This window comes from Spinacia oleracea, chromosome 2, assembly GCF_020520425.1.
Source record: "Spinacia oleracea cultivar Varoflay chromosome 2, BTI_SOV_V1, whole genome shotgun sequence".
Taxonomy (NCBI): Eukaryota; Viridiplantae; Streptophyta; class Magnoliopsida; order Caryophyllales; family Amaranthaceae; genus Spinacia; species Spinacia oleracea.
The window spans coordinates 14,016,164-14,030,873 of record NC_079488.1 but is presented as its reverse complement, the minus strand read 5'-3'; the positions used below and the strand labels follow the sequence as shown (position 1 = coordinate 14,030,873).

The window sequence follows — 14,710 nt, the reverse complement described above, 5'->3', positions numbered from 1 at the left end:
GTTCCATCTTATCTTGACTTGCTTGATTAGTATCTTTTTATTCTCTGGTTTTGATCATTACTGCTTGCTCCCTAATTTATTGTGTTAGTTAGTCTAATACTTTGAGGCTAGCTTAACTTGCCAAACGTTGATCGTGGGGCACTGTGTTTGGAATGGCTATATTTCGTGCTATGCTTTTTGTTAATGTCAACAAGGGGAAGTCAAGGTGCAAACTTCCAAGGTAAAATCAATCCAGTTCCTGATTCACCTTCTTGTGTACTCTATGTAAGTTTTTGTTTTTCTTCTTTAATTTTTTTTAGTTTTATTCAATTGAAGTCTGCATCAGTTCCTGTTTGTGTTTACTCTCATTGTAAAAAGTTTGCAAGTGTTGTCATCACCAAAAAGGGGGAATATTGTTGTTCCTAGGTTTTGGTTGATGACACACATATTGCAAACTTCCTGATTGTGGTTGCTAATGACTTTAGACAGGTAAGTGCCCGAGTTCCTATTAGGATAGGTACTTGAATCAGATGTTGAAGTTCCTGATATGCACTTGGAACAGCTACTGGAGTTCCTGATCTGAAAGCAGTATAAGCTAGAGTTTCAAAGTCACAAGAGGAGCAACACATTTTCAAAATCAAGAGTTCTTCATACTCACAAGAAAAGCTACAGACTCATAGTTACGAGTTCCTCTGTTAGCATAAGAGGAACTCATCGATATTCCAGAGCAGGAACAAGTGAAGCTTCAGAGCTGAATGCCTCACAAAAGGAAGATATAAAAGTCTAGGTAGTTTACTGTACTTAGAATTTGATGTAAAGTATTAATTCTGCTTATGATATATAAGGAACTCAAGGAACGTAGGAGTGTCTTAGTGTATTTATCAAATATCTGGCTACTAAGTTTTAAGGAAATTATTTAGTTAAATAAATGATTCTTTTCTTTTAATAAAAATCATATTTTCTTTAAAAGATTTTCTTTCCTAAATAAAAACAGTTTTGATATTCCTAAAATCTCTCCTAATATTTGTAAAAGCTGCGAACTGATTTCTGGTAAAAACTAAGTGGTTGATTTGGTCTAAACCACGTTTATTGATTAAGGATGTTGAGGGAGAAGTGATATTCCCTTGATCCTCAAGTTAAGGAACGTGGAAACCTAAGTCAGTGGTAGTTGGCAGTTGCGTTTTTTAAGGCAACTAACCATAGGGATAAAACTCTATAAAAGGCCAGATATCTTATTGGAAAAAATACACAAACATTATAAGAGTCTTACATTCCTAAATCGTTTTGTTAAAGCTTTTCTAAAACAGTTTGTGTCCTAGCAAAATCTGAGTTCCTAAGTTCCATATATATACTAAAGCTTTATTAATATTAAGAGTTCTCAAAACACGAATTGTATTTTCATATTAGAGAGGATAGAGTTATCCTATAAAGACTTAGTGTTTAAGTCTGAGTGGAAGAGAGGAAAACTGAGTAGTGATCTGAGTAGGTCACTGTGAGGAACTTGAGTTTGAGTGAAACTCAAGTTGGAGAGTTATTGTAATCGAGGCATTACCATAATATAAAGGAATTCTCTTCTTGATTAGTGTCAAGAAGTTTTCTAAATTATTGCTTTTTTCTTTCCTAATTCTCGGTTCCTTTAATATTTCTAAGTTCCGCAAGAAACTCTCCTAAAGTTCGAATTATAATTCACCCCCCCTCTTGTGTGTGTTCCTACTGGAATATCAATTATGAAATTCAATGATCACTGAGGGACTTCTAGCATCGTTCCTTGCTCCGAGTTATTCCGCACATCTATATTCAGGAAGTGATTCCAACTTTCTGCAAATCCCAAATGACCACAATATCTAATTCCGACTTCTAATTTCTTTCAGGTCAATGTTCGATTCTTCCAGTTTCAGACAGTGGGGAAAGTTTCTCAAACTATCACAATGCGAAATAACCAAATAAGAAAGCTGATGAAATGAGTATGAATTTGATTTAAACCCTATCGCTTCTTTTGTCTCAGCCTTCCCTGATTCTGATTCTGATTCTGTTTTCCTCCATTCCCTCAATTTTGGTAACACATTCAACACAAGCTCTTCAAGGGCTAGAAAGAAAATCAAGTCATGATCTGGTCCACCTTGTGTTGACCTTCCTGATGATGTTGTTGCAACCCCTTCTTCACTAACATTACTAGTCTCAATATACTCCACTTCCTACAAATATTGTAAACTAAGGAATTTCAAATGACGCAGTTGACTCACCAATGGAAGATGCTTCAACCTCTCACATTAGGGATGTCAGTGGGGCGGGTTTCATGGGAGACCCACCCCGCATCCGCCCCTAGTAGGTGGGGATGGAGGTAGGTTTGACAGGTGATGGGGCGGGATGGGTATAAAAATCGTACCGGCCATGGGTGATGGGGCGGGTGTGGATTTTGTGTTGAACCCGCCCCATTCCCGCCCGCCCCGCCCCATCTCCACTCTCCTCACTTCATACCCATTACCCGCCATGGGTGATGGGGTAAGTGTGAATTTATTTGCATGTCTAGGAGATAATATGAATTTAGGTGAGATTTTTATGTTTTTTGTTTGGATATTTTTGTTATGACGGGTATTTTTTTTTACTATATATGTTACTTTAGCCATAAGGTATTTTTTCCCTAAATTTAACTTTCATTACTCCCGTATATATGATAAGTATTTGCTAAATAAGAAAATTTAGGCGGGTATTGGCGCGGTATGGGGCGGGGATAAGAAGGGGATGGATACCCATTTGGGTGGTGGGGCGAGGATGGATTTTAGTTAATACCTGTTGGGGCGGGGATGGGGATGAATTTTGTACCCGCCATGGGTGATGGGGCGGGGATGGGGATGAAAATTTTAGGCGGGGATGGAGGGACCTACATCCGCATCCGCCCCGCCCCATTGACTTCCCTATCTCACATGTATTGAGTGTTATTCTAACAAGATTTGGGAGGCAAGATTGGAGATTCATTATTGATGAGCGGGAGCCACCCCAGCTCGGGAACCTCACTCCTGGATAAAAATACAACAACAAATTTATAAGACTAGGATGGGCTGCGGCCCTTGCAACAATGCTTCTGCATTAGTATCCTCTTTCCCGACCTCATCCCAAAAATACCTGATTATCCTCAAATGTCGACTTTTTAACAGAAATCCCACTTCCCTAACATCTACTGCATCTTCTGTAACATGGTAAATTACCATAGCGTGTTTATTATTCATGAAAATATGTGGACGGTCAGAAGACACAGAACAACGAGGAGGTAACTCCCAATTCCAACCTTTGCTTGTTCCTTTCATTACAAACCCATTCATCGTTTGCAGAGATGTCATAGCCAGAGACATATGAATCAATTCCCTCCAACCACGTATATTTAGGTACCTAAGATTAACAAGTTTGCTCAAGTCCCTTGGAAAAGCTTTTAGACTATGACAATGACTTAAGATCAATGTTTGCAAGTTGTAAAGTTTGGTAATGGACGTGGGCAACATAAAGAGCTTAGAATTATGTGAGAGGTCAAGATATCTTAGATGCAACAATTTACCTATATCACTCGGCAATGATTCCAAATCAGAAGACTTCAAGTCTAATACCCTTATATATTTTAATTTTGAGAACTCGACCCCATTTCCTGAATAGCGGAACTCAATACTTCTGAAAATTGTATGCATCCTTTTCATCTTGGTGAAGTCACTATAAACATCTTCAAGGGTGTTGGTAATTTCATCAATAAATATATGACGAGTTTTTGTTCTAAAACCCCTTGTTTTATACTTGGACGATACAATTTCTGTTCCTGCTACTTCACTAGCAAGATCATGAATCAGGTCATGCATTTTGCATGATTCAATTTCATTAGTTTCCTCGTCTCGTTGTACATCTTGGAAGAAGCACCTTTGTAGTAATTGCGTGAAATACTCCTCCCCTACATCTTCAAAACTATCTCCGTCTGATGGTATAATGAAGCCTTGTGCCATCCAAAGACAGATCAACTTCTCCTTGTCAATAATATAATCCTTTGGGAATATAGAACAGTAACTGAAGCAACTCTTTAAATGGAACGGAAGATAGTAATAACTAATCTTCAAAACAGGTAAAATACCATTGATCTCATCTTGTTTTATGTTTATCAAGTCGGTGTTTTTCAAATACTGCCACATACTTTCACCCTGACCTCGAAGAAGACTTCCAAGCACCCTTATGGCAAGTGGGACGTTGGCACACTTATGGGGTATCGCTTTTCCGATTTCCACTAAGTGTGGCTTCACTGAAAATTCCTCTGGTTTAAGTGCCATTCTCTGGAATAAATTCCAAGAGTTTTCCTCAGAAAGGCCCTCCAATACATGTATTTGTGGGCTTTCGACAATTTCTGCCACCTTTTTTGGAGCGAGTAGTCACTAGAATTCTGCTAGCCCTCCCACCTCCAATTAATAGTTTTCTCAATTCATGCCACTTACTCGGATCCTCATTCCATACGTCATCCAAAACTAGGAGATACTTCTTCTCATCAAGTTCTTTCCGAAGCTTTATCTGGAGCATGTCCAAATTCAGGCCATCTTGCTTGAATTCAGGCTTTAAAACTGCAAGGATTTCACCAACAAGCGCTTTCACATCAAAATCATTAGAGATACAAACCCACATTTTTAGAGGGAATTTCATACAGATCTCCTCATCCTTATAAACAAGTCCAACTAGAGTTGTCTTTCCCATCCCTCCAATCCCAACTATGCTGATAATAGAAAGATCTTCCCCAATAGTAGCGTTCAGTACCATTTTTATAATTGTTTTCTTATCATCATCTCTCCCAATAATCACACCTTCCTCCTCGGACACAAAAGAGTGTGTTTCTCTAGGATTCTTTCTCACCCGGTTGTGCTCGAGACCAACTGGATATGTTAAGCCAAAGACATGTTGATGATCTTTGACAATGTCATCCAATTCCTCCCCAATATTCTTGATCTCTCGAGACCATGTAAAAGCAGAATGAACCTGATTAGAGCAAGAGAAGAAAAGGCACACCTCTTTACTCTATTTGTTACCTGACATGAGTTGCTTGAGATGAGCATGAGTGGTAACCTCGTCAAGCAAGTCATCGGCTTGGTAAAGGGCTTCTTTAAGCCCCTCAAGTCTGCTACGTTCGACGTTACTGCGATGACCATGGTGCAGTCGCTCTTGAACTTCAGCATCAAGGAGGACGTTCTGGATGGTGGACATGGTGACCTTGAGTTTGTCAAGTTGGGACTCTACACCCAACACAGCTTGAATCTCCATCCAAATGGGAGAACCCAGCAGTTGGAGGACGGTCTGCACCAGTGAAAGACCTCCTGACACATCCATCTCTCTCTTTTCTCTTACGAACCAGAGTTTCCTTTTTTGAGAATGCAAAGGAAATGAAGAGAAATAATGGAGTCAGTTTCTTAGTACTTTTAGTGCATATAACAGTTTTTATTGGGTATAGTTGACATTAAAAAAGATAAGTAATATATCAGGCAATATGGCTAACCTATAATGTGGCATCTTCATAGGTTTTTTTTTTGGTTGCTGCAAAAATTAGGCCCTGTTTGGTTCATTATTATTAAAGGAAAGGAAGGGAAGGAAAAAGAAAGGAAAAGAAAGTGATTTTATTTTTCTACATTTGGTTTAAGGGATGGAAATGAGGAGAAGAGAAAATAAATGTAAATGTCAGCTTTTTTTTTCTCTTTACTCTCAAATTCCCCCAAATTTGGGAGGAAAGGAAACTGAGATTTTTATGAAGGATCTTTCCTCTCATTTCCTTTCCGTTCCCATCAAATCTGTTAGGAATAGTACGAGATAAAAACTAGACAAAGCACACACAATATTAATAACGTGGTATACCCACGTCCCAACTTGTATTATTAATCAAACCCGTTATTAATAATACAATTAATCAACCTCACAGGTGTTTCTCTCAAACTATACTCAAGCTCGGAATCTCAAGCATATCAATCATAATGGTATATAAATCCCTATTTATATACCCCAACTTCCTAACCCTATCCCTAGTATTAGGAAACACAATATTACTAGAACATGACAATTTAGGAGAAACCAATATACTAACAAATCTATCCCTAAAATACAACTCGTAAAATAGGAATACAATAACATAATATATCTCCAAAATAAATATTTAGTAATATACCATAACTGAAACTCATTGCCATATTGGTTTTAATATTAACAATTCCTCCCCTTCAACCCAATATGGCCACAACCGATTTAACGGTCACTATTGAAACACCGTCGTCCATCCGACAATGCCTCCCCTCGAACAAGAACATCTCCATCTAACACAAATAGATTTCTTTTATTCTTCCAACCTTTGAGTATCACCAAACCTTTTTTAGTGACCTCCAAACTACTGTTGTTCACCATAACAGTATATCCCAAACCATCTAATCTGCCCAATGAAATTAGATTCCGTTCTAGCTTTGGTACGTACCTCACTTCAGCTAACTTCTGAACACGGCCATTGCAAAGTTTTACCGCAACCTCACCAATGCCGTCAACTTTTACTTTCTTACCATCCGGCAAAGTAACCATATTCCCTTCACACTCTTCATAGGATGGCAACCATTCTCTCCTAGCACATATGTGATGAGAACTTCCCGAGTCAAGCACCCAACCGTCTTTTGGCCCCTTATCTTCTTGAACCAAAAGAGCATCACCAACATCATCATAATCTCCTTCCGCATACAAAACACGTCCCTTCTCGCGAGTTTTCTTCAACTCCTTCAAGTCTTCTTTTTCTTTGGGACACATAGTTTGTATATGACCCAACTCTCCACAATAGAAACACTTAATATTAGGGTTATGTTTCTCACCAAATTTAATTCTCTTGTCACATGCATCTACCACGAATGCTCCTCCATCTGATGAGTCACCCGATCCTTGCTTCATTAATTTTTCGTTCTCTAGAAGAACAACAATAGTCTCTTCCAAAGCCAACTTCGTTTTCCCCACCAACAAAGAAGTAATCACATTATTATACTTCTTCGGTAGAGACACAGGTAGAAGAATAGCTTTTTCCTCATCCTTTAATTTTTCATCCAAATTATTCAGTTGGTTGATCAAGCCATTGAAACGATTCAGATGATCTCTCAAATCTCCATCTTCTTCCATCTCGAGTCCGAACAAATCTTTCTTGAGAAATAACTTGTTGACCAAAGACTTGGACTGGTATGTCTTTGTCAACTTCTCCCACAAACTTTTAGGGTTATCTTCCTCAAGAACATCATACTTAATTTCCGGTGCAAGGGCCAACCGGATTGTCGATGCCGCACGTAACTTCATGTCTTCCCACTTTGCCTTTTCTACTTCTTTAGGATTCTTGTCTTCAAGGGTCCCATACAACCCTTGTTGGATTAGGAGATCTTTCACCGTGCTCTGCCATAAGGCAAAATTGTTCCTTCCATTGAACAATTGAATCTCAAACCTTCCACCAAATTTCTCCATCACGAACCTTAGCTCTTGATACCACTTGTTAGGAATAGTACGAGATAACAACTAGACAAAGCACACACAATATTAATAATGTGGTATACCCACGTCCCAATTTGTATTATTAATCAAAACCGTTATTAATAATACAATTAATCAACCTCACATGTGTTTCTCTCAAACTATGCTCAAGCTCAGGATCTCAAACATATCAATCATAATGGTATATAAATCCCTATTAATATACCCCAACTTCTTAACCCTAGCCCTAGTATTAGGAAACACAATATTATTAGAATCTTACAATTTAGGAGAAACCAATATACTAACAAATCTATCCCTAAAATACAACTCGTAAAATAGGAATACAATAACATAATATATCTCCAAAATAAATATCTAGTAATATACCATAACTGAAACTCATTGCAATATTGGGTTTAATATTAACAAAATCCTATATCATTTATCTAATCAAACATTAGAACATACTAAAAATCATTTCCTTTCCTTTCTTTTACTCCCATACTAAAAATTTAGTTTATTGTCCCCTGTATTGTGTATATTTATCTTTTGGTGAGAGTGAGGAGACAATCCCCAAAACACAAGAGAATACAGAACATATAATGTCTTTATATATAATACTAGTCAAACTTTGTTGCGATAGCAAACTACTTGCCTTATTTTGAACAAACAAAAAACTCACATACAAATTGGTAAGATAATATCAAAACATTTGTTTAAATTTTGAGTTGCAATGATGTTGAAGGGACTATAAGGCACATGCATGTACCAACGTCATCGTCATATTCTAACCCTTTATTCTAAGGGAGACTATTGATGTGAAGTTTAATCTTTGATTTGCTGCAAATTTATATGAGCTGGATGTTGATTAAGTCTACTAGACTACTAAAAGATTCCACTTAATTATCTAGAAATTGGGATATAAGACGTACAAACAAGGACTATAGGAGTGGGTGATTGACTGATTTCATTGTTTGGCTAAACAATATTGGCTTCAATGGTGGAGCTGTGATCTTGTGGAAATAATTCGTATTTCATAGACTTAAAAAAAGGCTATAACAAGTTAATAAAGTGTGTAGGGAAGATACACAGGTCCAGTTTGAGTTTACCTGTAGAAATGCTCTCTTGGACATTTTAACAAACACCTTGTGAGCATGATCGACAAGATGCTTCACTTCAAGCAGTGTTGTAGTAGGATTCATTGTAGGGAGTATCTGACCAATTCCAATGGCTTCAAGGAAAAGGGGGTAACTGGGTTTTTCTGAGTTATGATGAAATCCTCCTCTGTAATGGTCTCTGGCTGCTTATTGTGTTTTGCTCATTGTAGTGCTCATTAGCTTGACTGTTGTCACCTGTTGTTTCTTAATTATTATATAGCTAATGGCCGGTGTTTGTAGCTGTGAAGCAGTTGCGGAGTTGTGCCCTATAGTTGTGCCATCCTACCACATATTTTTAACAATCCACATTTAATACTCAACGACTTTTATTGGGCTTAACAGGTCATAAACCTATTGTAGGCAGTAGTATGTCTATACGTGGCAGTACTCTCTCTAATAATTAATAGGTGCATATGTATGCATCTATCTCTAGATACATAGGCCACACACTACATTATATATAACATGCCCATTTTTCTCTCTCCTCTAACCTCTCACCATTTTCTCTCTCATCAAACTCCATTTTCTCTCTCATCAAAACCTCCACATTCTCTCTCATCAAATTACATTATTTCTCTCTTTAAACCTCCAATTTCACTCTTACCGATTCCACGTCGACGGTTACTCATGCAATTCCAGCGAATTTCTAGTCGGATCCGTCGAATTTCTAGTCTGATCTGTCGAATTTTTGGGCGTATCTGCCGAATTTTTTATCTAGTCTGTCAATTTTCTGATCCAATTTGTAGAATTTCTGGCCGGATCTGCCGGTTTTTGATTGATTCCAACGAATTTTTGATCGATTCCGGCGACTTTTTGATCGGATCCGTCACATATCTCTCTCCTCTCTTTACGCCAATCCATTTTTCTTTGTGTGAAATTCGTGATTTTTCTTGATAAATCGATCTTTATTTTGCAGCTATTCGATGTCCATTTGCTGCGAATTCGTGTTTAATAATTTGCTAGTTTCAACACCAAATTTGATTGTGATTTTAATTTGCATATTGTCGTTAATTGATTTCGTGGTTGGAGATGTTCAAATTAATATATGTGGATGTTCATTTTTTTGAACAACAATTTTATGTTGCAGTTTTAGATCTATCACCGTGCATTTTAATTTAAAAATTTCGATGTTCAGAATTGTAGAATGAGCTACATTTAGTAACTTGATATTGTTGTTGTTGTTGCTGTTGGTATTGTGCTTGGGATTGTTGTTCTTGGTGGTTGTGGTAGTTATTGCTGGATATTAATTCTGAATTTGTTATGTTCAGTTTATAATTTATCATGTTCAACTGATAAAAGATAATGTTCACAAATAATAACACTAATTTTGTGTGATGTTTAGTTTTTCAACTTTCGTGTTCAACTTATAAACAATCATGTTCAACTTATAAAATTGTGATATGTTCAACACTTTGGTGTGATGTTCAGTTTCTCAAGTCTTATGTTCAATTTATACAAAATCATGTTCAACGAAATTTAACTTATAAAACTAATATATGTTTAATACTTGTGTGTGATGTTCAGTTTCTCAAGTCCCATGTTCAATTTATAAAGAATTATGTACAACTAAATTTAACCTATAAAACTATGATATCTTCAACACTTTGTGTGATGTTCAGTTTCTCAAGTCTTATGTTCAACTTATACAGGATCATGTTCAACTAAACGACATGCAACAACATTAATAAGAAAGCAGTATACCACCAAACAACGAGCCAAAAGCTAGCATTTTTTAAAACAAATATTCATTATTCTTTACTAAAAGATCATGTTTAGATTGTATAAGCATGTGTTCATTATTCTTTACTAAAATATCAAAATTGGCACTGTCTAAATTTTGGCATGATCAATTTATAACTCATCATTTTCAACTTATAAAAGATGATGTTTATAAAAGACGATGTTCACAAATAAGAACACTTTTGAGTGATGTTCAGTTTTTCAAGTCTTATGTTCAACTTATACAAAATTATGTTCAACTAAATTCAACTTATAAAACTAATATATGTTCAATACTTTTGTGCGATTTTTTCATGAAATACCCCCGAGGTTTGCAAAAATGCACCAAATACCCTCGCGTCTTTTAAATCACATAATATACCTCTATTTTTTTCCCAAGTTTGCACCAAATACCCCTAAACCGACCTTCCGTTAATCCTCCGTTAAGTCGTGTTTATAATTCACAGAATACCCCTATTTATAAATTTATTGCACAATATACACCTATTTTGAAACTAAGTTGCACCAAATACGCAAAATGCTTTTAAACTGGAGAATTTGATTTCCACAAAGCGTTCACCCTATTAATCAAATTAATCAACCAAAAAGTTAAACCTAAAACATGAAATAGAAGTAATAATCAAAGAAAATTGAAATGCTCAAACAACAAATCCAATAAGAAATTGATTGAATTGAATTATACTGTTGGTATACATATCGATCAGTGCATTAGTCACTGCAGTACTACATCTAAATCAAGCAGCCACCATTGAGGAACGAGCTCTCTTCCCAAGTGCAAGCAAACTAGACTCAATAATTTACTTCATTATCTTATACGGGGAAACTAATTTGATGGTTTTGTAGTAACTGAACTTGATGCAACTGTTCGAGAAGCTGCTTTACAGGGTTTGTTGGAGCTAGCACGTGCAAAACTTGATGAGACCACTGGACAGTCAATGAGCGAAGATGATAAATTGAAGCAGCTTCTTGAAGAATGTATTCAAGGCATCATCTTGATGTCACAGGAAGAGCTTGAGGCTGCCAAGGAAGAGAGGCAAGTGGTTGATTTATTGTGGAACACTGGTTACTGAGTCAAAGTGAATGCAATAAAAGTGTACAAATATCCCTGTGAGGTTAAAATCAATAGAAATTAAATCCAGCCCAAAACATCGAATAATATTGAAATCCTGATCTATTTACTATGTCACTAACATCACAATAATATCAATTTACTGAAATTCTTAAAGACAATATCAAACACCAACAAAAACGCATACATGAATTAACAAAGTAATCAAAATGTAGCATTTCATTTTATTTTTGATAAAAGAGACAGAATTAGGGGAAATTACCACGATAATCGACACCGGAATTAAGCTTAACAACAACAGGACGACCCCGAATATATTTGAGAAAATCTGCAGGAGTTTTGGTGTTACCTGACGCCTTTTCTCCCCCAGTACTCATATCTTTGTCACTAATTAGATGAGTTCTGCAGCAACAGAACAAAAGCAAAAAAAATTAGGGTTCGTAATAATTTGAAATGGGAGAAATCATATTATGCTTGCAGATTAATTAATAAAATAATTAGTCAAAATTTAGATATGGAATTCATGAAATTCAGCAGAAATTGAAGAAAATGGAATTGGAGAAAGGTACCCGAGCGAGAGAATGTAACTGTGGAATCGTTGAAGGAGAGAGAAAGAAAGGGGAGAAGGGAAGTGTGAAAAAAAGGGGATTGGATTTGGAATCGGCCTCCGTCGGCGATCAGAGAGCGGGAATCGGACGCCGTCGACGACCTGAGAGCAGGAGGAAGAACATCGGAGAGGAGAGAGAAAGAGAAAGAAGTTTGAGATTTTTTTTTTTTTTGGAATTTATGTCGAAAAATATGTATTAAGGGCAAAATAGTAAAACGCGACTAACGGCAGACTAACGACGTTAACTCAAAGGTGCATCTCATGAACAGTACACAAAAATAGGGGTATATTATGTGATTCAAAAGACGCGAGGGTATTTGGTGCATTTTTGCAAACCTCAGGGGCATTTCATGTCTCATGTTCAACTTATAAAGAAATATGTACAAAATCATGTTCAACTAAAAGGCAAGCAACAACAGTAATAAGCAGATGTTCATTATTCTTTACTAAAAGATAAAAAGTGACGCTGTCTGAATATTGTCATGTTCGGTTTATAGTTCATCATGTTCAACTTATAAAATATGATGTTCACAAATAAGAACACTTTTGTGTGATGTTCAGTTTCTCAAGTCTCATGTTCAACTTATAAATAATCATGTTCAACTAAATTCAACTTATAAAACTATGATATGTTCATAAATAAGAACACGTTTGTGTGGTGTTCAGTTTCTCAAGTCTTATGTTCAACTTATACAGAATAGTGTTCAACTAACAAAATTATGATTTTCTGGAGGAAGGAAAATGTTAATATGAATGCGCCAACAAACGAAAAAAACGATTTAGAAATGGAAGATGTGGTATTAAAGAGCGGCTGCAAGAATTGAAGAAGAATTGAAGGCAGAAGCAACAAGAAAAGAAATCTGCAAATAAGGAAGCAGAGAGAAAGAGAAGAGACCGGTGTAGCGAAAAAAGTAGAAGTCAAAAGGAAGGAAGCAGAAAAATTGAGAGCATATAGAAAGAGAAAATAGGCAGCAACAACTACAATAGAGGAAACATATAGAAAATAAATGACATGTTCATTGTTTTAACATGAATGTTCATAATATTACTTTAAATGTCCATTTGTTTGTTTCTTATGTGTGCTTGCAGCTTACTCAAATAATGAGATTTTTTTTGGAAAACAAGCGTGATAAAATTTTCAAAAAAATTAAAAATTAAAACTAAAAAAAAGAAGAAAAAAGAGTGTAACGCCCCGACCTCTAAATCACTTATTAAAGCATAATTAGCAGCAGAATTAACCTAATTCGGTCGGGACATTACCTGCCGTAACTCCCTCTTGGGAATTACAAGGCAACCATCATAATAATTACTATTAAACTCCAAAATTAACATAATAATCCTTTTTAATTTCTTAATAAAAGTATGTAACTTAATCAAGAATCTTCACTTAAACTTTACAACTTAACATTAACTTAGGTGAACATTGTAATAGTGAAATCCTCGCCACTACTTGTTTCCGTGGTCCCCAGCAGTACCTAAAACAGAAAACAAAACGGTGAGCCGAAGACTCAGTAACGAGTTACCCTAGTATCGCAACATCATTTCAATTCATTTTATTTAATAAACAGGGAGAATAGAATATCGTAAAACGTTTAATAAATCATCATTTCATAAGCATCATCATTTCAGAAACATAATTTTAGAAACGTCATTTCAGAAACATCAATTCAGGTACATCATTTCAGGAACATTATTTCAGGAACATCATTTCATTAATCTTTTTCCTTTTAACAGAATTATTCTGGTCGTCAGGACTTTACAGGAAAACATGGTAGGACGTCTCCTACGAACAGGGGAAGCCAGTGCTTCATAACAGGGGGAGCCAGTGCTCCATAACAGGGGAAGCCAGTGCTTCTTATAAGGGGGAACCTTGGTTCCATATTAGGGGAAGCCAGTGCTTCTTATCAGGGGGAACCTTGGTTCCATATCAGGGGAAGCCAGTGCTTCTTATCAGGGGGAACCTTGGTTCCATATCAGGGGAAGCCAGTGCTTCTTATCAGGGGGAGCCTGGGCTCCATATTAGGGGAACTTGACCAGTTCTTAAACTTTCATTTATCATGTTTACATTTCTTTTAATGGAACATTAATCAGGAAAATCTCATTCATTCAGGATAGTTCAATAAAATCATTAAATCTCGTTATTTCATAAAATCATTTCTTTCAGGAATAATAATTCATTAAATCAATACTTTGCATAAAGCTGCATTATCGTAAAACAATTCAATCAAATCATACTTGTAATCCCGCAAATCATAAAACATCATTATAAAACATCAATCATTCATGACATCATTCATAAATACATTTCGAAGGGATTGCGGGTACTAGCAATAACCGTTACCTCAATTCCACGATTTGCTAAGCCTTTTCGTTGGTTCGTTCTTCCTGAGCTCCGAGTTTGATTTCTTTCAAAGTATCAAATTATTGAATTAGTATTAAAACGATAAATACTTAAAAACCAATATTTTCTATATAATAATTTTAGTTTATAAATTCATAAATTGATTTTCATAAAATATTATTGAATTCCATATTAAGTCAAGCTAGCAACTCATTTTAATAAATTATATTCTTTTTTTCTGAAAAAAAACATATAATTATTGGTAGTTATTCGTATGAACCAAAGTTGAATTTATTATCTAATTATTCTTTCATGAAAATATGGAT

General features: G+C 35.9%; 1 protein-coding gene across 1 annotated transcript; it reads right to left on the bottom strand.

Annotated features, from left to right (window-relative positions):
* Window positions 1-1,823: 1,823 nt before the first annotated feature.
* On the bottom strand, window positions 1,824-5,322 carry LOC130467242 (putative disease resistance protein RGA3). The gene is given in 5 exon segments (XM_056835694.1): window positions 1,824-2,174; window positions 2,990-2,996; window positions 3,103-4,309; window positions 4,311-4,974; window positions 5,062-5,322. Coding segments are annotated over 5 exon segments (2,490 nt in total).
* Window positions 5,323-14,710: the final 9,388 nt, after the last annotated feature.